This window comes from Salvia hispanica, chromosome 3 (genome assembly GCF_023119035.1).
Source record: "Salvia hispanica cultivar TCC Black 2014 chromosome 3, UniMelb_Shisp_WGS_1.0, whole genome shotgun sequence".
Classification (NCBI taxonomy): domain Eukaryota; kingdom Viridiplantae; phylum Streptophyta; class Magnoliopsida; order Lamiales; family Lamiaceae; genus Salvia; species Salvia hispanica.
This window is the reverse complement of record NC_062967.1, coordinates 45,338,712-45,364,227: the sequence shown is the minus strand read 5'-3', so window position 1 is coordinate 45,364,227 and position 25,516 is coordinate 45,338,712. Positions and strand designations below refer to the sequence as shown.

General features: G+C 36.7%; 3 protein-coding genes across 5 annotated transcripts; 2 read left to right on the top strand and 1 right to left on the bottom strand.

The window, feature by feature from the left end:
- The first annotated feature begins 3,415 nt into the window (after positions 1–3,415).
- Positions 3,416–5,755, top strand: LOC125216054 (transcription factor HHO2-like). Of its 2 annotated transcripts, none has more exons than XM_048117664.1 (5): positions 3,416–3,941; positions 4,023–4,282; positions 4,368–4,650; positions 4,746–4,822; positions 5,290–5,755. In XM_048117664.1, exons 1-5 carry the CDS (start codon positions 3,794–3,796, stop codon positions 5,647–5,649), a joined length of 1,128 nt encoding a protein of 375 aa, XP_047973621.1. In that variant the 5' UTR covers positions 3,416–3,793; the 3' UTR covers positions 5,650–5,755. The 2 variants fall into 2 exon arrangements, with proteins under 2 accessions (XP_047973621.1, XP_047973620.1); XM_048117663.1 differs by having other exon boundaries at positions 3,420–3,941; positions 4,359–4,650.
- A 5,356-nt stretch (positions 5,756–11,111) lies between these two features.
- Positions 11,112–13,843, bottom strand: LOC125210778 (BRO1 domain-containing protein BROX). The gene is made up of 6 exons (XM_048110364.1): positions 13,457–13,843; positions 13,029–13,196; positions 12,499–12,760; positions 12,249–12,409; positions 11,971–12,120; positions 11,112–11,732 (listed from the first exon to the last, which is right to left on the bottom strand). The coding sequence occupies exons 1-6, from the start codon at positions 13,499–13,501 to the stop codon at positions 11,382–11,384; spliced, it is 1,137 nt and encodes a 378-aa protein (XP_047966321.1). The 5' UTR covers positions 13,502–13,843; the 3' UTR covers positions 11,112–11,381.
- A 2,002-nt stretch (positions 13,844–15,845) lies between these two features.
- Positions 15,846–18,499, top strand: LOC125211658 (lysine histidine transporter-like 6). 2 transcript variants are annotated; one of them, XM_048111549.1, is made up of 8 exons: positions 15,846–15,984; positions 16,065–16,204; positions 16,302–16,685; positions 17,009–17,402; positions 17,513–17,618; positions 17,742–17,833; positions 17,926–17,994; positions 18,160–18,499. In XM_048111549.1, the coding sequence occupies exons 1-8, from the start codon at positions 15,955–15,957 to the stop codon at positions 18,256–18,258; spliced, it is 1,314 nt and encodes a 437-aa protein (XP_047967506.1). In that variant the 5' UTR covers positions 15,846–15,954; the 3' UTR covers positions 18,259–18,499. The 2 variants fall into 2 exon arrangements, with proteins under 2 accessions (XP_047967506.1, XP_047967507.1); XM_048111550.1 differs by lacking the exon at positions 17,742–17,833.
- The last annotated feature ends 7,017 nt before the right edge of the window (positions 18,500–25,516 follow it).

The following is a 25,516-nucleotide window of genomic DNA, read 5'->3' as shown; positions in this document are numbered from 1 at the left end:
CAGTCCAACCCCTCTGATTCTTCCACCCTCTACAAGAATATTCCGACCATAGAATTAATTTTGGAGAGCGAAAGAGAGAGAGACTGTGTGGTTTGTTTAATATTAGGCGAAAATATAGGGTAATAAACAATTACTCCACTAATCTTGTTGAAAATCTATTTTATTGGACATTGTAGGAAAATATTTTGTACTACATGAAATAGAAGAAGCAAGGTTGACATTTCCAACTTCTCCTTAAGTATGTGAATTTTTCCTTTTAATTCGCTTTTAAATTTTAATACTTTGCCAAAAGTTTGTTATAGGAACGGAATTAAATTTACGACACATATACGGGAAAAATAATCCATTCCATTAAAAAAAGTACAAAGATTTAAAAAAAAAAGTACATGATTTTTTTTTTTAAAAAAGGGCTTCAACACACGAGCCCCGCCACTCTCTACTCCTCATCGCCGTCGCCGCCGTCCTCGTCCGCCGCCGCTGCCGCCACCCGTGGTATCTCGAGCCCACGTCGGAACCCCCCAGCCGTGACCTCGCGATCTCTAAATCGGCAACGCGTGCTCTCGAGCATCTCGTAAAGAAACCTCTTCTCCCGTGGGGTCGGTGGCGTTCTTCCACTCTCGAAAGACCTTGTAACATCCGAGCTCGCGTTTGGTTACGCGAATGGGGAGTGTACTCGAGTGGGGAGGCTGGGAGGGGCGGAGGACCGGGACCTCGCGGGCGATAGGGGGATCAAGCCCTCGCCGCCCGTCGCGCTCGTCTTGTGTCCAACCGGGCGGGGGCGACCAATAAATGAAGGAGGGGATGGAAACTCCTCGCCATCCGGAGGTCGTGGGATCCGCGGCCGGCCGCCAGCTATAGTTGAGTCGCCGGCTTTCGGCCACCCTGCCGTCGCACCCCCGCCGAACTTCTCGGAGTCCTTCAACAACAGCAAAGCACTCCCGTAAGGTGAACTCCTTATACTTCCCCTCCAGAGGAATCCGACTTCGCGGCGATCCTCCCGGCGTCGTCCCCGCTGTTGCCCACTTCGGAAGCCGACGGAGGGCGTTGGCGTACACAATTCGCAAGAACGGCCCACCGCGGCCCCTGGTGCGCTCTCCCACCCTTCTCTCGACCTCCTCGTTCGCCGTAGTCCTTCCCGTGCGAGTCAACGGTGGCTCTTATAGGCAGCTCCGATCTTCGCCCACATGTTGACGACCCGCCGGTTGTGCGCCAACCCGTGGATCGATCGCACACCTCCAACCACCCCTTGGCCTGCCTGCGGCATGTACCTCATCCTCCGATCCACTTCCTCTAGGCCAGTGGCGAGCGGGCTGCGATGACGTTGTTGTGATCCATCACTCGATGATGCTCTTGAACAGAAAGTTAGAGAGAGAAAACTCGTTAAAACAAGCGGTGCAAATGAAAATGAAACGAAAATCGCGTTTATTTATGATTTTATAAATTAAAAAAAAAAAATCGAAAATCGGCGCTGGCCGATCGGGCCTCCACAATGGCGGCTAGCCGATCGGCCAGCCCACGTCGATCCGCTCGCCGAAATCGCGTTTGCCGATTGCAATGGTTCGGCTAGCCGATCAGCTAGCGCGACGAATTGGCTAGCCGGTCGCTAGCCGACCATTGCGGATGCTCTAAGAGAATTTTATTAAAGACTACGCTAATAATTTTAACGATTTATTTCACATCTGAATTTCTAATTGAGTTGGTTGGTTGGCATCAATTCAATTAAACAATGTCTTTTAATATTTTCAAATTCACAGTCTTCTTATCAATTCGAGTGACTCCCTCAATTGTACTATAAATATACTCATATATTTATTCATATGTTTCGCTTAAATAATACTCCCTGCGTCCCCCGTTAGCAGTCACAGTTTGACCGGACACGTGTTTTAAGAAATGTAAAGAAAAGTTGATTGAAAAAGTTAGTAGATGATTTTATAATAAAATGTGAGTGAAGTGAGTTAGTGGGAGGTGGGACCTACTACCATTTATAGTAAAAATGAAATGTAACTCTTAATTGGGGACGGACCGAAATGGAAAAGTGTGACTCTTAATCAGGGACGGAGGGAGTATAATTATTTTAAATAATTCCATTTTTTTTTTAATTTAGTGGATTCAACCATTATAAACATAAACATAGTAGTAATATACTATAATTTTTATATTTTTACAAGTTCAATTTGTATAGGCCTATATAATAATCGGAGAGTAAATTTAGAGTTTACAAAAGTATCAATGATAATATTTATATCATTTTGAATTTCATTTATTAAAATAGTAAAATATTTTAAGCAATCAAAGTAGTAGTTATTTCTCCTCCTCGGAGTCAGATCTCACACTTGGATAATTGCATAGAAGTTTAGAAAAGATTGTTTAATGCGTTGAATATGGAGATAAAAATAGTTAAATCCATAAATAGAGACAATAATAATAATAATAATAATAATAATAATAATAATAATAATAATAATAATAATAATAATAATAATAATAATAATAATAATAATAATAATAAAGAGAGAGAAGGGTGCTTAAGACGTTGTTCGGTTGTCATGACTAATATCATATGATAAACCAATCAAGATTAAGTTGTGAGATTATTTTAGTTATGGAAGGATGAGTGGATGACTATGAATAATTATCTCATGGTTATTCATCTAAGATTAAGTTATGAGATTCAATCTCATGAACCAAACATAACACTACATGTTTAATCATTAGATATAATGTTTCAAACCGAACAACACCTAAAGTATCGTTCTGTTGTTAAGACTCATTATCACACACTTAGCCATCCAAAATTAGGATGTGAGAATTTAAAGGTAGCTATGACTCATTATCATATGATTATTCATGCAAGATTAAATTGTGAGATTCAATATTATGAACCATACATAATACGTATTCAATCACGAGATATAATTTTATAAATCAAATGACTCCAAGTATATTAGTTAGTATTAATTTTTTTCAAAAAATAAAATAAAATGACACTCCTTCAATACGAAGGTAGTTGGGATATTTCTTTTTGACACGAAAATTAAGAAATTGAGGAGTTAAATGTTAAAGAGTCGGATAAAGTTGGAGAAAAAAAGAGAAAGTGAAATATGCAAGAAAATAAAATTTTTGCCAAAAACAAAAGACTCAATTATCTTGGAACAACCTACAAAAGAATACTAGTATGACTTAACTAAAAAGAAAATGGAAAACAGGAGGCAAAAGTCGAGAAATAAAAAGGTCCAAGGACTAAAAAACAATTTAGTCCTGATGGACGCAGAGAGAGAAAAGGGCCCTCGATCTTATCTAAATTACAAAGCGTTACATCAATGGCAGCCCGGGCCCCACACATGAGAATCACTCCTCGAATATTCATCCTCTTCTCTCTTTCACACGCGCCTCTCTCTCTCTCTAGCAAATGCTATCATTCAAAGATTCGTTTGTACGCGACGGCCCGACCTCGACAACTCACGCACCCCTCGTTTTCTCCTTCCCTTCAAAACCAAAACCAAAAACACAAAGAAAATGGCAAACCAAAAAAAAAAGAAAAAGAAAAAGAAAAAGAAAAAAGAAACAGAGAGAGAAATAAATTCGCTCATAAAAATTGGCTTCTCTCTTTTCAAACTAAACCAATTTATATTCCTTTAGGTGATTCTACTTAGATACCTTTATTCTCGAATTTTCATTCGGATCTCTCCATGTTCAGACAAAACCAAAGCTTTCTCCCCCAATAAAATCTGGGTCCCCAGCTCCCTCCTTCTCCCAAACTCACCAATTAATCAAAATCACAAATTAAACAAACATGACGATCAACACCCACAATCATAATCACCATTTCCCTGAAAACATGCAGCAGTGCCAAGATCACATCCACGCCTTAGAAGAAGAGCGTCGCAAGATTCAAGTCTTCAGCCGCGAACTCCCCCTCTGCCTCGACCTCGTCACCCAAGGTATTTCCGCCAAACCCTAATTCTGCTTTTTTCGAAAATTCCGATTTTAATTTTGGGGGGAAAATGAAAATGATGGTGCAGCGATTGAGGCATGCAAGCAGCAGTTATCCGATACGACGACGGAGTACAATCTCAACGCCCAATCGGAATGCTCGGAGGAGACATCAAGCGACGCTCCACTTCTCGAAGAGTTCATTCCTTTAAAGAGGGGCGACGCCGAAGAGCTTGAATCTAAGAAGCCACCGCATAACATTGCTAAAGATGCCAAAATTTGCCAGAAATCGGACTGGCTTAGATCTGTTCAGTTATGGAATCAAACGCCAGATCTGCCCTCAGTAGAGGTGATTTTCATTTTATTAATCTTTATTTTATGCAAAATTGGTGTGATTTTGAGTTTTTAAATCGGGTGGGTTTTAGGATTCGCAGGCGAAAGTGGAGGTGAATAGAAATGGGAGCGGCGGTGCTTTTCATCCCTTTAAGAAAGAGAAAAGTCAGGTTGAGACTGCTAAGGCGGCGGCTGTTGCTCCGGCTCCGGTGAATAGGTCGGTGGCGCCGCCTTCGACGAGCTCCTCGGCGGATACCGGCGGCGGTGGGGAAAAGAAGGTGGATAATAAGGAAGGGCAGTCTCAAAGAAAGGCGAGGAGGTGTTGGTCAACTGAATTGCATAGAAAATTCTTACACGCCCTTCAACAACTTGGTGGCTCTCATCGTATGTACTAGAAACTTCCAATTCCATTTTTTTTTTAATTTTCTCTAATCATGATTATCGGTTAGTTAATTTTTTTGCTTCTCAATTTTGTGCAGTTGCAACGCCGAAGCAGATTAGGGAGTTGATGAAGGTGGATGGGCTCACTAATGATGAGGTTAAAAGCCATTTGCAGGTAATTAACTTTGTGATTTTAATTTATTTTTGTACTGGTAGTATGCAAGAAATAAAATGGGATAATTCAGATAATTAATTTTGTGATTTTAAATTTTTTTTGTACCACTATGCAAGAGAAAAATGGGAAAAAAAAGTGGATGGTAGTACAAATTGTCCGTGGCTGGCTAAAAGATTATCTTAGATTTGGTCTATCTTCATTGGGGGTCCTAGCTAGATATAGATGTGATATACCACGAGAAAATTGCTTGTCAAATTCATAATGGTGGGAATCAATATATACTCGAATAATTCCCAACTTGAAACAATAATCGACGAATCAATAACCTTTAAATTAGTTCCCTAGAAATAAGCTTCACAATCAAGATTGATCTCTCCTGTATTCTAGCATCCAATGCTTTCAAAATTCTTCATGATCAAGAATTTAACTTTTGATTGCTATTTACACAATTGGGTCAATTTGTGCAGAAATACCGTTTGCACTCGAGGAGACCTAGTCCTTCAATCCAAAACAACAACAGCTCACAAGCCCCTCAATTTGTGGTGGTGGGAGGGATTTGGGTGCCACCGGAATATGCCGCGATGGCAGCAACCGCCACGTCCGGTGGCTCCGGGGAGGCGTCAGGGGTGGCCACGTCGAACGGGATCTACGCGCCGGTCGCAGCGCTTCCGGCGTCATTCCGGGAGGCATCGGCCTCCCCGAAGGTGAGGCCACTACCGTCGGATGACGGTCCATCCGGCGGTTGCCTCAGCGATGGCGGAGGACAGTCGCATTCGCCTGCGACGTCCTCCTCCACGCATACAACTACTGCCTCGCCAGCTTACTGATCCTTTTTTTTTTTTACTATATAAGTTTGTGAAGAATTTGTGTAATTGTAGAAATATGTTACGGTGAAACTATAGAGGGGAAGAAAATGAGTCGATTTTTGGGTCACTTTTGTTTCGTCCATAATTTTGCTTGATAGAGGTTGTGGAGGCATGCACTTGATAGCGACAGTCCAGTTAATTTGATTAATTATGGATATAGTTTCCCATCGTGCTGGACCTTAATTAAATAAGGATTATTAATAAATCAAATGGCTTATGTAAAACAAATCAAATTGAAGCTGATTGGGTTTGTGCGAGTGCCATGCCTTTTCATCAATTCTGTGTGCTTTTCATTAATTTTGTGTGTTTGAAAGTTAACATCTTGTGGGCGTTAAATACCTTTTTTATAAACACCGCGGTTTAGAAGAGTTTAAATCCATCAAAATTCACAATAAATAAATAAATTATGATTCCTAGATAAATTAGTTAAATAAGAATTTAGCTCCTGTTGTAAAAGAGAATACAGTTGAGGTATTACTTTTGGTGTATGGAGATTAAAATATGAACATTTAGTACGTTAAATTAAGTATAATGATTATAAATTATACTAAAAAAGAGAATATAGAAGGGATAAAGATAAAATAAATAATTAAAGAGAAAGTAAAGTAAGAGAAAATAATTGGGTTGAATTTTATTATAAGAAAATAATAAAATATGACATAACTATAATAAAATGAAATTTATTACTCTATATATACAAATTTCATTACTTTTTACAAGTTAAGAAACGCTAAAGAATTCAATTATTGCGAAGTTTGTGATAGTTGTACTTGTATAGAAGGCGAAGAACTAGTAGTAAAAACTATAAATATTGATGTCGGTGTAGATACACTAATCAATAGTAGTAGTAGTTATATAATTTTACAACGTGACAAAAAAAAGGAACTCCTATCAATCCATCCACACTCCACGTATAGATCACAACAATATAGCTAGAGAACTTAATTAGATATATTGACTAATTAGAAACTTAAAATAAAATTTAATACTCCATCAGTCCCAGATTAAGAATCACTTTTTTGCCATAAAAGTCCGTCCCAATTTAAAAGTCACATTTAGAATTTTTCATATTTGGTCATATAATTTTACCCCATTGTTCATCCAAATTACATTAAAATATCATTATCTACATAAAAATAAAAAACTTAACATACTCTAAAAAATTGAAATGGACCCACCTTCAACCATCTCACTTCATTTATTACACACTCCACCATCTCACTTAATTTATTACACACTTCAACTCTTTCTTAAAACCCGAGTCATAACAATAAGTGACTCCTAATCCGGGACGGAGAGACTATATAGTTTGTGATTGATAATGAATGGATCCGTCTAACAAAATACTCCTACTAAACTCGTGGTTTGGCAAGGACACAGTTAATAGAATGAGATATCTGGTGTGCGTTTTTGGAAGCTTTTTAAGCATATTTTATGCTTTTGAAAATCTTATCAGAGAAGACAATCAGTGCATGCTATTTTTTTCCATTTAAGCGAATTTGCATATTTTCAATTAAACACTACACCAGTTATAACCCAAGCTGAATTCGCCTGTATAAATATCGGCTTTAATTCCTAAACAATTAATTTCTTGCGAATAAATTAAAAGCGTGACACGTGGATTTATAAAATTTCACGTATTAATTGTTAAGTGCGACATTAGCTGTAGTCATTTATTCAATTTCGATGGATCAACAACCAAACCTCTGGCCTATAGGTACTTAATTAACACAAGGAATATTCACATTAATTTCACCGTCACGCATAGGAGATAATGCAATGTACATCTTTAACACAAACCGGTCAGCAAATAGCAAAAATCATAATTATTTTTATTTATTTGTTAATTAGGTCAATGCTGCTGATGCTATTCCCACTTTGTGGAATCTATTATTTGACGAATTTCTTATCAGATTATAATATAATTTCTCTCTCTGTGTGTGTGGAGAAAGCAAAGTGGCCGGATTAACAATAACGCAACGAATTTATTTGCATTTTATGTCTAGATGCACTACTTGAACAGAAAATGAAATCAGAACCTTTTCTTGATTTAAGTTTTATTTGAGATTTTAATCATTTTTTTTGGGGTGGGGGGGGGGGTTGAAATTTTTTAGTGGAACGGGTGGTTAGTTGTTATCGGAGATTAATTACTTAAGTTGAATTGAAAATACCATTAATTTGTTTCATTTAAATTGGGATTGATTTAATTTGATAGCTATATGAGAATGTTTTTAATATATTTTCAGATTTAAACCCTAAGCAAAATACCAGGACGGTCGTTGGACACCTAAAAGAAAAGGTGAAAAAAAATATGGAGTACTAAGGAATTGAAATAATTGGAAATAAATAAATTGAGACATGGAAGCTAGACTTCATTTCACCGTAACGTGAAGACAAATATTTGAAGGCAACATAACGTAAAAAGACGAAATTTGTTGTATATTGGTGATGGGGGCCTACCCAAGAATATTCTGGCTGCAGTAGAAGCATATTATCGCTAAATAATCTTTAATTAAATAATTAATTGGTTAAACTGTTGTTAGTGTGATACTAGTGAGCGATGATTTGATTGGAGGCTGTATTCAGCATTTGTTTATATTATCTTGTTGCTAACAGGAAAAAAAGATATTCTGATCCCTAGAGAATCTTTCCTTCTCTAAGATACCTATTTATTGTCGGCTTATATAAATTAATTTTGCAACTGTGTGTCAACCACCGTGTTCATTAATATTCGACCTAATTTTTTTAAAAAAAGACTTTTAAAATTTCTACACACCCACACACAGAGAGCAGTTTAATAATGTAGACACAATGCTGGCTATGGTATATTCAATTATTTTCCAGTATAATAGTAGTACCAAAGTAGATCATACATTTATTATGTATTTATGTGACCTTTAATCAAAAATCGTTTCCTCAACATTAATCACTATATGTAGTAGTATCAATTTTAAAAAAAAATTAATTTAAGCAAAACATAAATTTTCTGATAAATGGGTTATTTAAAGAATGAAAAAGGTAAAACTATAATAATGAACTTTTACAAGTGCTTTTATTATTTAATTTTCTCTCGTTAATGCGATACATGTAGGCCAAATATGTCTTGGTACATTAGTACCCTTCCAAATGTAGAAAGAATCGAATAAAAGCCTGAATTTCCATATTGAGATGAATATTTTTAAAAAATAGTTTCAAGATCTCAAGAGTGCTAAATCATATTGGCATTCCATGTCAGGCCTTGCTCCATTACAATCGGCTAAGTTAACGTGCGCTCATAATAAACTTAGTGTAACACTAGACATGCCACGTTTCATATATAACCATCACTATTAAATAGTAATAGTAATTTATTTATTAATCACGATCTATGTGATAATTATAAGTTATTTTCAAATTACTTCTGTATCTTAAAATTTCAAAATATTTACATGTATCCGAAATCACCGAATGAATAAATTTATGTCTTGAAATTAACTTGATAAATCCTAACCCATGAGTATTATAATAATATTAATAATTAAATAATAGACATTAAAACGTGTGTGTGTATGTGTGTGTGTGTGTGTGTGTGTGTGTGTGAGTGAGAGAGAGAGAATCCATCTATAAGTGGCCTTTGGAGTGGTGGTTGAGACATATGTCCCTTGCTGCCATCGAAACAACAATGTATTTTGAAAAGGACAACTACAAAAACGCCAAAGTTTGGAATGCATGTCTGATAATTCAAAGCTATTTTAGGAGTACAATTTATTTTACTAATAATTTAAGTCGACTAAGCTTCCCAAGTATTGGTGCTTATCTCCCGGGGTCAACATTTTCCAAATAAAAATGGATCTCATTTCTACATTTCCTAGATACTCCCTATCAGTACCTTGATGGCTTAATCACTTCAATTTTTCTAACCAAACATTTCACGATGCATCCAACTTTTGTTGATAACATTTAATAGCAATGACTACTAGAGGGATGCTTGGGAATATGCTCACATAATGGGTTTACATTGTGTGGGTCGGCTTATTTTCTTTCTCATACAACGACATGTTTTGAGCTTAAAATTGAATCAATAAAGTATTTAATATCTGGTTGCAGACAACTGTTTGTATATGGATATTTTATGTTTTGGGTTGGTTTGACATTGTATATTTTAAAGTAAGACTCTCACTATATTCAGATAGATGTTTGACACCACCTAAAAGAGTTATTGTTGATTGTATCGTTCTGTATATTCTGGCAGACGCGTCATGCTATTAAATTGGTGATAATAAATTATTGGTTGTCAAGATTTAGGATCTAAATATCTTAGCTAACCAAGGATTAGTTCTAACATATGATCGACAGACAGCTAAGGAGTTATTAAATAGTGTTAACTTTGTTCTAGACTTCTAGCATATAGTATGACTTATTACATGAATAGACCTTTACTAGCACATCCGTACACATCCTTGTTGATTGCCCTTCATTAGTTATTTTTTCAAATCGCAAGTGTTAACCTTGTTCTTGCATTTAGAATGACTTAGTACGTGATTAGTATGGCTTTTGATAACTCCTACAGTCACTGTACGAAAAGACCCATTATCAAGCACATACACATGTAGTACGTACTTTATCAAAGCTGACTTAGAGAAGTATGTCTCCATTTGGCTTTTGTATATAGCAATTTCTACGACCATCATTTTTCTCATTTTTGAATATTGAAAGTACTTATTATGGAAAGATACACATAGAAAGGGGAGTAGTATATACGACTTGCGTAAATTAAACCGTTTATGAAAAATCGAAAGTATGATCTATTTAGTGCAGACAACAAATTCCACAGGATCATGATGTTGTTAATTTAACTCGAAACTAGTACCTTTATGGACTTATCTTACATAATTTATTTATGACACGATTTATTATCTATCTATAAAAAATTAATTTAACGTATTAATAATCCACTCCTCTGCCAGATGTGGATTGATTCTCATGAAGTCTAATCCCTGGCCCCAACTATGTCGATTTAGAAGGTTAAATCGATATATCTAGGCAAAAACTTAGTTTGATTACTTAATTAAAAGTTAATTGGAGAAAATTAGATCTCTTAAAGTCTAAAATCCATAATTATTGATTCTCTATCAGACTTTATTAAAATTAGATTTAACAAAACTAATGAAAATTAAAGAAAGGGGTCGAAATAACAAAATGCACGAGAAACCATCTCTATGGTGTAGAGCACTTTTCTAGATTTATAAAGTATGCCATGGAATTCGTGTTGAAATTGTAACATGAAATATCTCTAATGAAGCCCAAATAATTACACCAATCAGTGTTTCGGCAGCCCGATGATAATAGCTCACAATAATTGCTAGCTAATTGAGTACTAGCGTCCAGCCCAATTACATGAATCAGAGATAGAAATATAAATATAAATAAATTAAAAAGAGAGATGAAAAGAATGCAAAAGTATGAGTTCCATAATCATTTGAATATAGCTTCTAGACCAATACTATTACATCTGAATTTATTCTCTTTCAGTTACAGCAATACGAATTTACAACTACTTGATCTGTTCCAAAAATATCCCCATTCTATGCAAGAAAGCAAGAATCTATGGACAAATTTACATCACCAAACCAAATAAGTGAGTCCAAAAGTCACCTTACTAGTATCACATCTTTTGACACCACATGCCAACTGTTTGAAAGATTTGCGTGCTCCTACAGCTTAAACATAAGTGCCCTTTCCCATTTTTGGGGATGATAAGGAATTGGACTAACAATTCTAACAGCCTGAGGCAGAGGCAGCTCATCATCTATATAAGGAATTTTTTCGTGCCAAACAAAACCATTCTCATGCTCATATTTCTGGAGCAACCCATCCAACTCATCAATCACTTGATGATATACTAATCTCCATGACTCTTCTTTTGGAATGATTTTCTTTGCTTTTGCTAAAGCCCAACGAAGAATTCCAATTCCTATGCCAATGTTACCATCGGTTCTTAGACCTTGCACGTGGTATTTGTAACTCGTCAACTCGTGCACTGTTTTGCAACATAACAAAAAATCCTGCAGGGGGTGCACCAAAATTACATATCTACAATATTAAATATATCACCAACTAGGTGAAAGGCAGCAAATATTCATAAACACTTATAGTGACATCTATATCATTAACCTCAGGCACTTTATGCATTCAGTTTGTGAACTTGTTATCATGGAAAAAATGTTAAGAGCTAAACATGACAATATATTGCTTAATAATTTACAAAATGTTTGATTTGTCTCAAGCAAAGGACATCCTTACCAGAAATCGTGGCGAAATATCCTTGCATTCTTTGGCTGCACCTTGCAAGATATTAATAGCTTCAACCAAAAAGTCTGCCACACCGCAGTGTAATTTTGCCAATAAACCCCCTGTATTTCCATTTTCTTGAGCCTTTCTAGCAGAGACAGCCTATGAAATTCAAGATGAAGTTATAATACAAGACTAAGACTTTACGTGCACACCATTCATATCAGAGGCTGCTTAGTTCGGTAGTAGAGGAGATAATTGGAGCAAATATCACATATAACTTTCATTACCTGGGCATCTGCCAAGCAAACAAGACTCATAACAGACAACACACTAGATATAGCTTCCGGCGGCCTTTCTTGGGTCCAAGATAAATTTGTATGAAGTTCGTGAGCTGCATAGCTATATACTCCTGCGGCTTTCCTGAAGAGAGTGGCAGATTGGACTAGATCTACAGCGACGAACAAGGAACTAGTAGTGTTTCATTACTTATGAATGTAGAATGATAGAGACAGCTCTATGTGGAAGAGGTATGCTTACCTGATGATAGAACTTCAAGAGCCTGCTCACGAAGCAACGAGCCATAAAGGAAAAGGGACATCCCAAGCTCAAAATAAATATCATTAACCTGATATAACTTTGGACCCTGAAAGTGAAAAAGAGACGGTGTGGAAAGCACACTACTCCATCTCAGCTTAAGCTCGGTAATCCAGTACATAACTTGACGGCTTTTGGCATTAACAATGATGTGATGAATGAGGTTATCCAACAGAGGTAAATACTTTTCCAGCTTTTGAATGTCCTGGAGAGTTGCAAACAAATAAACAAATCATGAAATTTGCAAAATATCAACAAAACTGCTTTAGAGCCTACATAGAACTCAACTCAATCAACCATAACCAATACTAAAGTTATCTCTAGCAGTTACATATCCAGAACTCCTAACACAAAACAAAAATATAGGCGTCACGCGTTCCATCGAGATTACTTTTCCAAATGCATTATAATTGCAGCAGTAGATAGTCTGTAATGCGTATGAAGCTCTTCAAAATACTTAAAATCTAGTATACCTGTTCACAACGGGATGTCAGGCCTCCCGACATTTCCCTAGCAATGGCCTCGGTAATGAAGGTGCTAGCATTGATGGTGTCCTCGATTGCTTTACGCTTGGAGCTCAACTCTTTAAGTTGTTCTAGAGTGCCAGAATCGCTAGCCGCAATCACATCTTCATATACCACCTAGCCAATTACAAGATGTATGGATCAATCATCAATTGATTCGGTTTTACTCGGTTTTTAACTTCGAAACACCAACTCAGCCCATTAATAGAGCTAACTAAAAGCAAAATGTATGATGCAGAGCTATTCACTAATTCATAGTCGTTTTGATCAGAACAAAACGAGTCTCATGAAAATAGCTTGAAACATCCTTTATACCCTTAATTCGCAACACAACAGCATAATTAAACACTAGTATACGAAGATGTTGTTGTACATACCGGCTTAGTTTTCAGCTTTGAAAGGCCTGGATAACTGATCATCATCTTCACCGACAAAATTAACAATCACAAACAAATTTACACCGCAAAGGAGGAGACAGTGCTGATTCCTCGGACGATCCCTATTCAGATTCAGTACCATAAAATAGCGTTGATTAGAAAGGTCAACAAACCCAAGCGCAATACGACGCCGTATGAAGGGGTTTAAGAATCTGATAATCAGCAATTCTGGTTGGCAGTTGAGATTCGGAACGGAGCGGCAGTTTTACAGGAAACGCCCTAGAAAATTATTAATGAAATATCTCGCAATGAACTTGAAATTGAACCTCATATATATTTTAATCATATTGATCGTTGAGAGGATTATTATGGATTTTGGGTCGTTATCAGATTTATTTTCCTTCTCAGCTAAGAGTTACGAGTGTGGAATGTGGATATTTATAGGATGAAGCGTTGGGCTCGGATTCTGATCTTATTGGGCTTAGTTTTCTGGCCCATTATACCTTTTGCTATACAAATGCTTGCTTTAATAACAATAGCAACGTTTTTTGGATACTAGATCTCTACATATCCAACATAAAAATTGTATAATACTTATAAGCTTATTACACGTGTTCTGTATATCTTCATGTTACTAGTTGATTTTACAGTCAAAGTACACATCTTATGTTTCAAAATTATTCGTGAACAAAAGAAACAAACAAAAAATGATAAATAATCACAACCTTTAATGAACTTAAACCCGACAACTTTGTCATTCTACCACTACATCAATACAATCATATTATGTTATTGTTAATTGCGTAAAGAGTTGATATATGTATTCGATTTGAGTATTTATATTTCCATTCACAAGTCACTTATATCTCGAATTTTGTTTAATCAGGTAATATGTGGAATGGGAATTTTGAGCGCAGAAGGCTAAAAAGCCTAGAAAATGAAATCCCATTTTTGATGATGTGGATTGTAAATGTACGTTTATTTTAAATAAGAAGTGGCCTTATGGAAATACCCAAGGAAAATTATTTGGGCCTAGGCCCAATTATCCTATTGTGAATTTCTGCTGGGGATTCTAATAGAGTAGTAACTTTTTCTTTCTTAGTTTAGAGTATTTTACTCCGTCCGTTCCATAGTAATAGAGTTATTTTATCATTTTGGTACATTCCATAGTAATAGAGTCATTTTCCTTTTTAGTAAAAGTCAACACATTTTTCCAAGCCTACTTTACTTTCTCTAACTTTGTTCTCTCTTCATCTCTCTACCTTTTTCATTTTCCACTATACTCTCCCTTTACTTAACTCACCTAACACAATTTTTGTTAATCTCCGTGCCGAAAAGAAACGCCTCCATTGCTATGGAATGGAGGGGGTACGTACATGATTGAGAGATTCTCTTTATATTTTGTTTTCGTACTTCTATTGTCTTAAATTTCAACAAATATGCAAAACTGAGTAATCAAGAATATCAATTTGTTCACCCCCAACTAAACAATAAAATAAAATTCCAACAAAGGAATAAGCCCCTCAACACATACAAACCCTCACTCTCGAAAACAGATCAAAAGCGATATGGATTGTTCCATCAACTCGGCATCTAATCCCTAATCTAGATAAGCATAATTTTATGTTAACTTTCCAAACTTCTCATAATCATACTAGCAAAATAAACACTTGTCACAAAAATATTGTTGCAACTTGCAATGATATTTACTAAGTATTTAGTACTCGCTTTTAAAAATTTTACTACTAGTTTAAAATTCTAAAACCGAATCCAATCCTATACAAAGTGTACGGCACATGTGCTGCACATAATCGTCTGCTAACACGTTTGTAATGATCAAAGATTTGAATGGAGTTAATGCCGTAAATAGTTAAAACAAATGGAATTATTTTGCCGTCAGTCATTAATTAACGAGACCACCATGCAACTTGAGTAAAGGGGCACACCACTTTGGCTATAATTGGACAATTTTCAACCACTAACGGTGCATAATCAATCATGATGAGTCCATGACCTAACTTATTGGTTAGTGACTTACAATGTAAAGTCCATTCTTATTTTTTTCAATTTCGTATTAAAATAATTGAATTGATTTGAAATTGAAGAATATCTCCAATGATGAAAATGTGGTTTTGAGGCCCTAATGAAGCCTCGAAACGTCGTTACACTTTCATATGGAGTAGTTGTTAGTGGCTAAATTCTCGACCTATGTATAAACAAGAATTAAGAATCTCGTTAGTCAACTTAAATACCTAGCGCATTAAGTCTAAAAATCCATTAGTCTTTCTAACCACAATGCTCACTAACAATTGTTAATAACCTTTTTAGATTATGTAATCTTAGTTTTATACAAAAATAATCAAAAGGCGCGAATAAATTCAAAAGGGTTAACCGTCACCTTTACTCCACCAAGATTCTCAGTGAAAAAATCTGTCACTATAAGTTTGTGCTCATGTTCACTAATTCTCCAACTCACCTTATTTTTTGTGTTTGCAGCTATGGTTTCTACATCTCCTCCTCAGCCCAAGGTAATAATAATTACGACTATAGTCCATTTAAATTGTTCCATGATGAAAATCCAATTTGACAGAATTTTAATATGTTTTAGGAGGCTCCATATAGTGAAAAAAGTGGTGAAAATCATCGAGTTCGAGAGGCAAAATGGTGGTACTCGACTTTTCACACTGTCACGGCCATGATCGGTGCCGGAGTTCTAAGCCTACCCTACGCCATGGCTTACTTAGGCTGGTACTACTAAATTGACGATTATTAATATTAATATTATTATTATTATTATTATAATTTTTTTTAATTTAGTATAGTAATTTATTTAAATTAATTTTAGGGGTCCGGGGACACTGGTGATGGTATTTTCGTGGTGCATAACGCTCAACACAATGAGGCAGCTGATCCAGCTCCATGAGTGTGTCCCCGGCGTCCGGTTCGACCGGTACTACGATCTGGGACGACATGCGTTCGGGCAGAGGCTCGGGAAATGGATCGTACTCCCCCAGCAGTTGATCGTCCAAGTCGGGTGCAACGTGGTGTACTTGGTCACAGGAGGAAAATGTCTGAAGAAATTCATGGAGATTGCCTGCACCAATTGCACTCCAATCAAACAATCTTATTGGATTGCAATTTTTGGAAGTATCCACTTCTTCCTATCTCAGATGCCAGACATCAATTCCATCTCTGGTGTCTCATTGGCTGCAGCAATCATGTCACTAAGGTTTAATTCAACCCTAGTCCAAGTCTTCGCTAATACTTTTTAATGAGATGCTAATTTGTGCGTCTAACTATACCATCGAAACTTTATAAAATGTTTTTATTGTTGGTGTTCCAACTAAAATTAGGAGACACAAATCAAAGCATCTTAAAAAGCAAAATATTAAAATAATTTGTCTTCAATTTAGGGATGTTTTTTTTTTCGTCTTAAATTATGATTATTTAAAAAAAAAAATAAACACTAGTAATTGCGTCGCATTTTTTTTTCTTGAAAAGATAATTTTTTTTAGTGATTATATTATATTTGGAAACTTCTGGCTTTGGCAGCTACTCAACCATTGCCTGGGTGGGGAGCCTGAGCCGGGGGCGGGCCCCGGATGTGAGCTACGAGTACAAGAAAACGAGCGACGTGGATAGCATGTTTCGAGTGTTCAATGCGTTGGGGCAGATCACGACGGCTTTCGCTGGCCATGCAGTGATTTTAGAGATCCAGTCCACCATTCCATCGGCCCCTGAGAAGCCCTCAAGCATTGCGATGTGGCGGGGCGCCGTGTGGGCTTATTTCGTTAATGCCATATGCTATTTTCCGGTGGCGCTCGTCGGATACTGGGCCTTTGGACAGGATGTCGCGGACAATGTGCTCGTCGCCCTAGAAAAGCCGGCGTGGCTCATTGCCGCCGCCAATTTGATGGTTTTTGTCCATGTTATTGGCAGCTATCAGGTCAATATTTCCTAGTCCAACATTTATAGCGATTCAATTACAGTGGGACGAAGAGAGTATAATTTAATTTTGACCAGTCATTTACTTCAAATCCGCTATAACCTTTGTAGATATATGCAATGCCATTTTTTGAGGTTGTGGAGAAGACATTGGTTGCAAGATTTAAAGTAACACATGGGCTAGGGCTCAGGCTCTTTGTTCGTTCTACTTATGTTGGTAAGGGATTTTTTAACCAATTTATTCATTAAATATTTATAAATCATTTCACTTCAAAGTATAGTTCATATAACAAACATGATCAAATTCGTAGAGTACATTATTTTTCCTCATGGTGTGCAGCATTTACTACGTTTGTTGCTGTGACTTTCCCATTTTTTGGCGACCTTCTCGGTCTGTTTGGTGGCTTTGGTTTTTCTTCAACTACTTATATAGTGAGTTTAAGCATATTTTTTATTCACTTTCTTGAATTTTTGTAAATATTCATCCTTAATTTGCAATGTAACTTTTGTGGGCTTTGATGCAGTTGCCCTGCATACTTTGGTTGAAAATTAAAAAGCCACAGAGGTTCAGCTTGTCGTGGACATTCAATTGGGTAACTCCAAATTAAAAAGCTTGTTTTGCTGTCTCCGTTTACATATTTATGTTTTTTTTAATCTTGATCTAATATATATCTCACTCATTTATTATGCAAGAGAGTTCTGATATATAAAGAGGCACTATTGGCATGCTAATATTTGATTTTTGTTGGAATTTTCAGGGATGCATACTTTTTGGAGTGTTCATCTTGTTTACATCAACAATAGCTGGAGTGCGAAACGTCGTCGTCGATTCTTCAACCTATGACTTCTACTCATAAAATAAATCCTACTATTGTGGAGTAGTTCGAATTAAGTCTTTGATTTGCTAATTATGTGTGGTGTTGAAAATTGAAGATCTTCAAGACTTCAAATGTATCACAGTGATCAAAAGATCGACAACTGAACTACTGAAAACTCTTTTTGTTAGTCAAGAGTAATACTTGTATTTTTGCCTAACCTTTGTAATTTTGGAGGTACAAATATATAACATGGTCTAATAAAAATGATTTTGCAGCGATATGGTCGATTTGCTCTAGCTTTTCACCGGCCAAAGAAAATAATTTTATTAAGTGCCCTCGGTCGTTAAATCATATACGTACGGAGAATATATAATAGGAGTAGGAATTCAGTAAGAATTAATTTTTATATGATTAGATGAGGATAAAATGAAAAAAAGTAGTACTAAAATTTGCCAAAGTATACCATTCCCACCGCTTCATTATTCACTATCTTTACCTGTAGTATTACACCATCCACTCCAATTAACCTACACAAATTATGAAACTGCTTTTTTCCCAATTCTTAAAAGAGATGGAGAAATCTTCAAACTCTGAGCAAATTGCTAAGTTGGGGACCTCCATTTACATCAGGATTGATCATGTAGAAAGCTTCTGAATCTTTGGACCCTCTTGAATTTGGCACTCATAAACATAATTTCACCACTGGTGCCCATGGAGATGCACAATGCATTCAACTATTGGAATCTTATGTCCGGTCAAAGGACTTTGCTAAGAATAATTACAACAAGACATTTAATTTTGTGAAATTAAATGATATATGGTCGATCTGCGTTTGAAGATGACTGTGGTATATTCATTTTCTCAAATCCGATTCCCGTTGAGTGAGAAATAATGGATTAAAGTTGTGCAAAATTGCGAGCTATTTAAATGAGTTATGAGAGAAGCTGTGGGATTACTTAAGAGAGTTAATTATCTCACATTGAAAGGAACAAGCTTATTAAACAAGTACTACCTCTGTCCCGGAAAATTTGATACAGTTTACTAATTCAGTCCGTCCCTGAAAATTTGATACACTTTACTTTTACCATTTTTGGTAGTGGACCTCATATTCCACTAACTCATTCCTACTCACATTTTATTATAAAACTAATACTTTAAAAGTAGGACCCATATCCCACCAACTTTTTCAACTCACTTTCCATTACATTTCTTAAAACCTGTGTCGGGTCAAAGTGTAGCAAATTTTGGGGGACGAAGGTAGTATTTAATAAGAAGGATTATTACATGTAATAATTCTAGTGGACTAAGATGGGCTGTAGAGCCCACACGCGCGCACCGCCGCCCCCTGCCCCTCCGCGAGCCCGAGCCCGAGCCCGTGCCCTTGGACTTGGACTTGGACTTGGACTTGACAATTGATCTTTGAACTGTTCTTTGGGCCTGGTCGTGTGGCTCGGTGCTTGGGTTCGACCCGAAACTGGACCACCACCGTTACCACGTCAACGAGCCAAGCGGTATGACACCTTGTCAATATGACGTGGTAAAGCCAACGTGGCTGACACGTGATGAAGTATACGTCGTTAACGAATCTAGACGTGCAACGTGTCTCGATACGTCCGTCCAGGATCAACCTCTCAGTTCTCGTAACGGCTTGTAACGCCTTGTAACGGTTGGCGGTTACAGCCTCGCAATGATGACAGCCATCATGGCTGTTGACCCCCTGCAGTGGACTGAGCCTATAAATAGACTAGCCATTCCATGCATTTCAACACACAATTCACAAGCCTACACAACATAAGCTCTATCTCTCTCTGCATTGTCTTTATGTCGAAGTTCTGCCCTCTCCTCCATCCAGTTCGCCGGAGCTTCACCATAGACATAGCCGTTTTATCTTTGGGGACGAAATGTCAATCCGAGAGCACTACCGGGATGTATCTCGTTTTGCGGAAAGAGGACTCCTTGACTAGGCTAATACTGTTCACGCGTGCGCACATGCCGCGTGCCGCGAGCCCGAGCCCGTGCCCGTGCCCGTGCCCGTGCCCGTGTCCGTGCCCGTGCCCGTGCCCGTGTCCTTGGACTTGGACTTGGATCTTGACAATTGGTCTTTGGGTGGTCTTTGGACTGTTCTTTGGGTCTGGTCGTGTGGCTCGGTGCTTAGGTTCGACCCGAGGCTGGTCTAGTTTTTTTTAGACCGCCACCGTTTCCACGTCAGCGAGCCAATCGGAATGACACCTCGTCAATATGACGCGGTAAGGCCAACGTGGCTGACACGTGATGAAGTCCACGTCGTGAACAAATCTAGACGCGCAGCTTGTTCCGATACGTCCGTCCAGTATCAGCCTCTCAGCTCTTGTAACGACTTGTAAGAGCATCCACAATGGATGCCCGATCTCAATCTCGGGCGATCGGGCATCGTCGGATATCCATTGCAGACGTCGGTCACACCCGACGACGATCGAAAGAGAGGTCACGACCGATCTCTCTCTCGAACCATCGGGCGTGAGATCGGGCATCCATTGCAGCCCGACGCCCGAGCCCGAGCGGATGTTTTTTTTGTTTTATTTTTAATTCTTTAAACCCTAATTAAACAACTATAAATACCCAACTTTCTCTTCACTTTTCAAACACCAATACTCTCTACTCCTCTCACTTTCTATTCTCTATTCTCATTTTCACACTTTCAAGAATGGATCCAAGTCAATTCCCAAACCCCATAGTGTCGACGACGATATGCCGATGTTTAGATGACTAGTTTGTTTTTTTTTTTTTTTTTTTTTTTTTTTTTTTTTTTTTTAATTTAGTAATTTAGTTTAATGTATTTTTTTTAGGGATGTCAATCGGGCTAACCCGCTCGGGTTCGGGCCAGCCCACTCGGGTTGCCGGGTTATTTGGGTGCGGGCCATTCGGGTTATGGATTTTTCGGGTCATAAATTTTCAACCCTAACCCTAACCCTTCGGGTTTTGGGCCAACCCATCGGGCTATTCGGGCCTAAAAGCTTTCGAAATAATCTCTTGTATCAAAATTTTCTTCTATAAAATGATTTTAAATTTTAGATACTTTTTTCTTTTTAGTTTAGAATCATATAAAATCTTCAAATTTCATACTTTTCTTCAATAAGTACTTGAAAAGAAGCCTTTCATCTCGTTCAACTACAATATAAATTAAAGCTTGTGTTCGTGTCATTATTATGACATTGTTCGTAACTAATTCTTTATGAAAATTAAAAATCATATCTTACATGAATCATTATTAAAATGATAAATATATTAAGATTTTGATGGGTTAGTTCTTAATTTTGTCTTGATTGGCTTTGGTGGTGGTAAGACACTAGTGGCAGATGATGGAACGATCCAATAATGAGTTGAGATGGAACTTGAAAGCTGATATTGTGGGATCGAGTGAAAAAGTGTAGAATGAAGATTGAATAAGACTAATGATTGTGTAGAATGAAGATTGTGGATTCAAAAATATAAAAAAACCCCTAAAACATAATATTTTATAATTAAAACTCACAACCCGTTCGGGCCGACCCGCAACCCGTTCGAGCCAACCCGTTTAACCTGCCAACCCATTCGGACCAACCCGTTTAGCCAGTTTTGTATTTGGGTAATAAAATTATAGCCCTAACCCGCTCATATTACCGGGTTGTTCGGGCCGGCCCACGGGTTTCGGGTTGAATTGACATCCCTAATTTTTTTAGCTAAGTATGATGTAGTTTTTTTTAATTAAGTAGTGTAGGTTTTTTTTTTTTTTTTTTTTTTTTTTTTTTTTTTTTTTTTTGCATTTGTGGTGTTTAATATATTTTGGTATGAAGTATTTTAGTAATTAAAAACAAAATTTAAAAACAATAATAATAAAATTGAAATGAAAAATGGATAATAGATAGGGCATCCACTATGGCTCCACCAATGCAGAAAGATAGGGCATGCTGATGTGGCAACCACTAGGGCTCCCACTAGGGCTTCCACTAGGGCATCCATTGTGGATACTCTAACGGTCGGCGATTACAGCTTCTAATAGGCTAGCCATTCCATGCATTTCAACACACAATTCACAAGCCTACATAGCATAAACTCTCTCCCTCTCTGCATTGTCTTTCTATCGAAGCTCTGCCCTCTCCTCTATCCAGTTCGCCGGAGCTCTGCTGATAGCGGTGCTGCTTCACCAGAGACGTAGCCGCCACATGTCTCATATATAGATAGTAAGTTGAAACAACATCATAAGCAAAATATGGTGCTAACATCTGCAAAGTAACAACCAAAAAGATGATTAATGAAGAATCACACATCAAATAACATACAAAAAGAAGTAAGAGATCATGATTAAGTTAACTATAAAGTAGAAACAAGGAGATAGAAAACAGTTCCTTCAACATGTATACATGGTTACAGGCAGAAACAATGTCTGTGCCAGATCTACTAAACACTAAACAGTCAAAACTACTTAGATAGAATGAAATAAGCAGGAATTTTGTAGGTTAAGATTGTAGTGCTATAAAGAAGCAAGGATGGAAACATTGATGAGAGAACAAACTGGATGTGACATATACATATGCAACTAATGTAGGAAAAATAAATACATTGATGAGAGAACAAACTGAATGTCACATATACATAACACACTAATAATCTCCTTTGTTACAATAGTACATTTAAGGACAAAAGGGCTGAAGGGGTTGGCAACGGAAGCGCTAACATAAATCGATTACATAATAATCTTGATCTATTTAGCAGATTATTTAGACAAATTCTATTCGCGCAATTATCACATGTATCATGCTCATAACTCAAATAAATCATGCTTTAAATTAATTAAAACCTAAAACATGCTTTTCTATGGTTTAGCTAATTTACCTTGATGATTCTACAAAGAATCGAAGATAGCTAGCGCCTTCTCCACGTGAAGATCTTCAGTACTAAACCACAAATCATATGTCTAGTTCCCGGACTGTAAACTGATATCAGGGTGGGCTGATCTCACCAGTATACTAGGACTTAAATAAAGAAGACGGAAAATCTTTCCCACGGAGGTGAAAAATCGTCCCTTTCGTTTATAGAGAGGGGGACGAAAATTTGGAAGAAAATAATGTGTATTTTCTGTCTCCTTTATTCTCATATTTATATTAAGTCACATATTGGGTCTAGACATGGATCTATGGAAGGTTTTGGCTATGAGCTCCTCCAATTAGCTTTTTACTAATTAAATTAAACCCAATTTAATATAAGCTTATAATTGGAATATTACGAGCAGCCACTACAGAAGTAATATTGCACTCCCCATCCAAATATGAAATTAAAAGTACTCCGGGTTTCCATTGTTTGATATTTATTTCCCGTGCTTAAGAAAGAAACATCCATTAATTAATTATTGTCTGCTATGGACTTAATTAATTAATATCTTATTTATTCCAAGAGTGGACTCAACAAGAAATTCTTATTTATTATTCATAGAGTAATCAAACTCCAACTAGCTAGGTTCCGAATAATAAAACCTTATTTCAAGCTCCTCTTGAGGATGTTATCAAACGAGATTCACCTCGCGCACGATTCAACATAATAGCAATCCTAGCACCGCTAGATATTAATCACCACTACCCAATATACAGGCTTATTGGGTTGCGAAAAATCCGCACCATTTGGTAAGTCAAAGTAGTGCATAATCAATACCGTATGCTCAATGCTAACGTATATTGATTAAGAAACAATAATTTATAAGACCTTGTCTTTAAGTAGATAGCATAAAGACATGTCTCGTCTGTTAGATCCAATTCAATGCTATACCACACCAACGTCATCTTATTTCAAGTAAGGCTTAGAAATAATCGGACCGACATTGCAACCTTTCACGATAGGTAGTCTAGGCCTATCTAGGTTGTGAAATTCTTCTTTTTCTTTGTTCAGAATGACCGTGTTACCTTAAAGTGAACGACGCCCACAACCGGTCTACTAAAACAAAAACTTAGACTTTGTTAAGTTACTTGTACATTTAAATATGTAATAAACATCCATTAAATGTAAAACATAATAATATTATGACAAAAATAATCTATTTATTCCTTTGGAAAAAAAATAAGAGTTTTAACAGTATTCAATAACTCGAAAGGTGATTTCTAGTATACAAACTCTAACAGGGGCATGTCTAGGATTAAAAAAAAAAGGTAAGGGGAAAGGTAACTCAAGATTGGGCAAAACCGCTAAGACCAATTCCAAGATACAAGGACACTTCAGTAACATTTAACCAATCTTTGAATGAAACATGTTATTATGCATGAACAAATTAGAATAGTTGACTTAAATACATACATTAGATTTGTCTTTTGCAAATCAGACAACATCCTTAGTAATATAATGTGAGGATAGATACCTAATAGACCATAAGCCACTGACTGAAACATAAAAATCAGATGTCAAAATAGTTCGCACGCATATGTAAAAGAATGTCAACAACCAAAAGATTCATAAAATTGTTGTACCATTAAGCCCTGCTTTCTCTTTCGCCGATGACTATTACGTTTCACCCAAGCAAAACAATCCAGATGGCAAGCAAATTTGGCACGCCATTCCCCTTTACTTTGTCATAATGAAATCCAAGTTCCTGCAGTATAGGGATAACGAGAAAAACAAGTGTAAAAACATATTGGAATTATAGGTACTAATATTATGCAATCAAGACATAATATAATACTAGCTTTAACACAAATTTCTAAAACAGAGAGGATGTGACTAGAAATAGTTATATGTTACTAATTTCAATCACTAAAATGTGTATTTTCTTAATAAAGACTTGTAATACAAGAAAATAAGCAATAAAAATTTAAATAGCTGATATACACTGAATATTGTGTCAAACATGACATGTGATATTTCATATGGCAGTTAGAGATAGGGCTGACAATTTTCGACATGACACGATAATCCGATACGAATCTGCAGGAAATTATTGGGTTGAGGTCAAGTCTTATTGGGTTCGTGTCCTTATCGGGGTTGACCCATTAAGAACCCAATAATTTCGGGTTGGGTGCGAGTCGGATACGGATAACCCATTAAGAAATAATATTATTATTTTTATTATTATTTTAAAAATATATATATTAATTTAATTTTTAATTTCTTGTAAATTAGGTTTAAGTAGTATAAAACGAATTTTAATCTTGTAAATCAGGTTGGAAAATAAGGTTTAATCGTGTAATATCAGGTTTTAATCGTTTAATATCGTGTTCGGGTCGTTATCGTGTCGTGTCAACCCATATTATATGGGTGATAACGGGGTTGGTTTGGGGGGGGTGTTCGGATTTGAAGG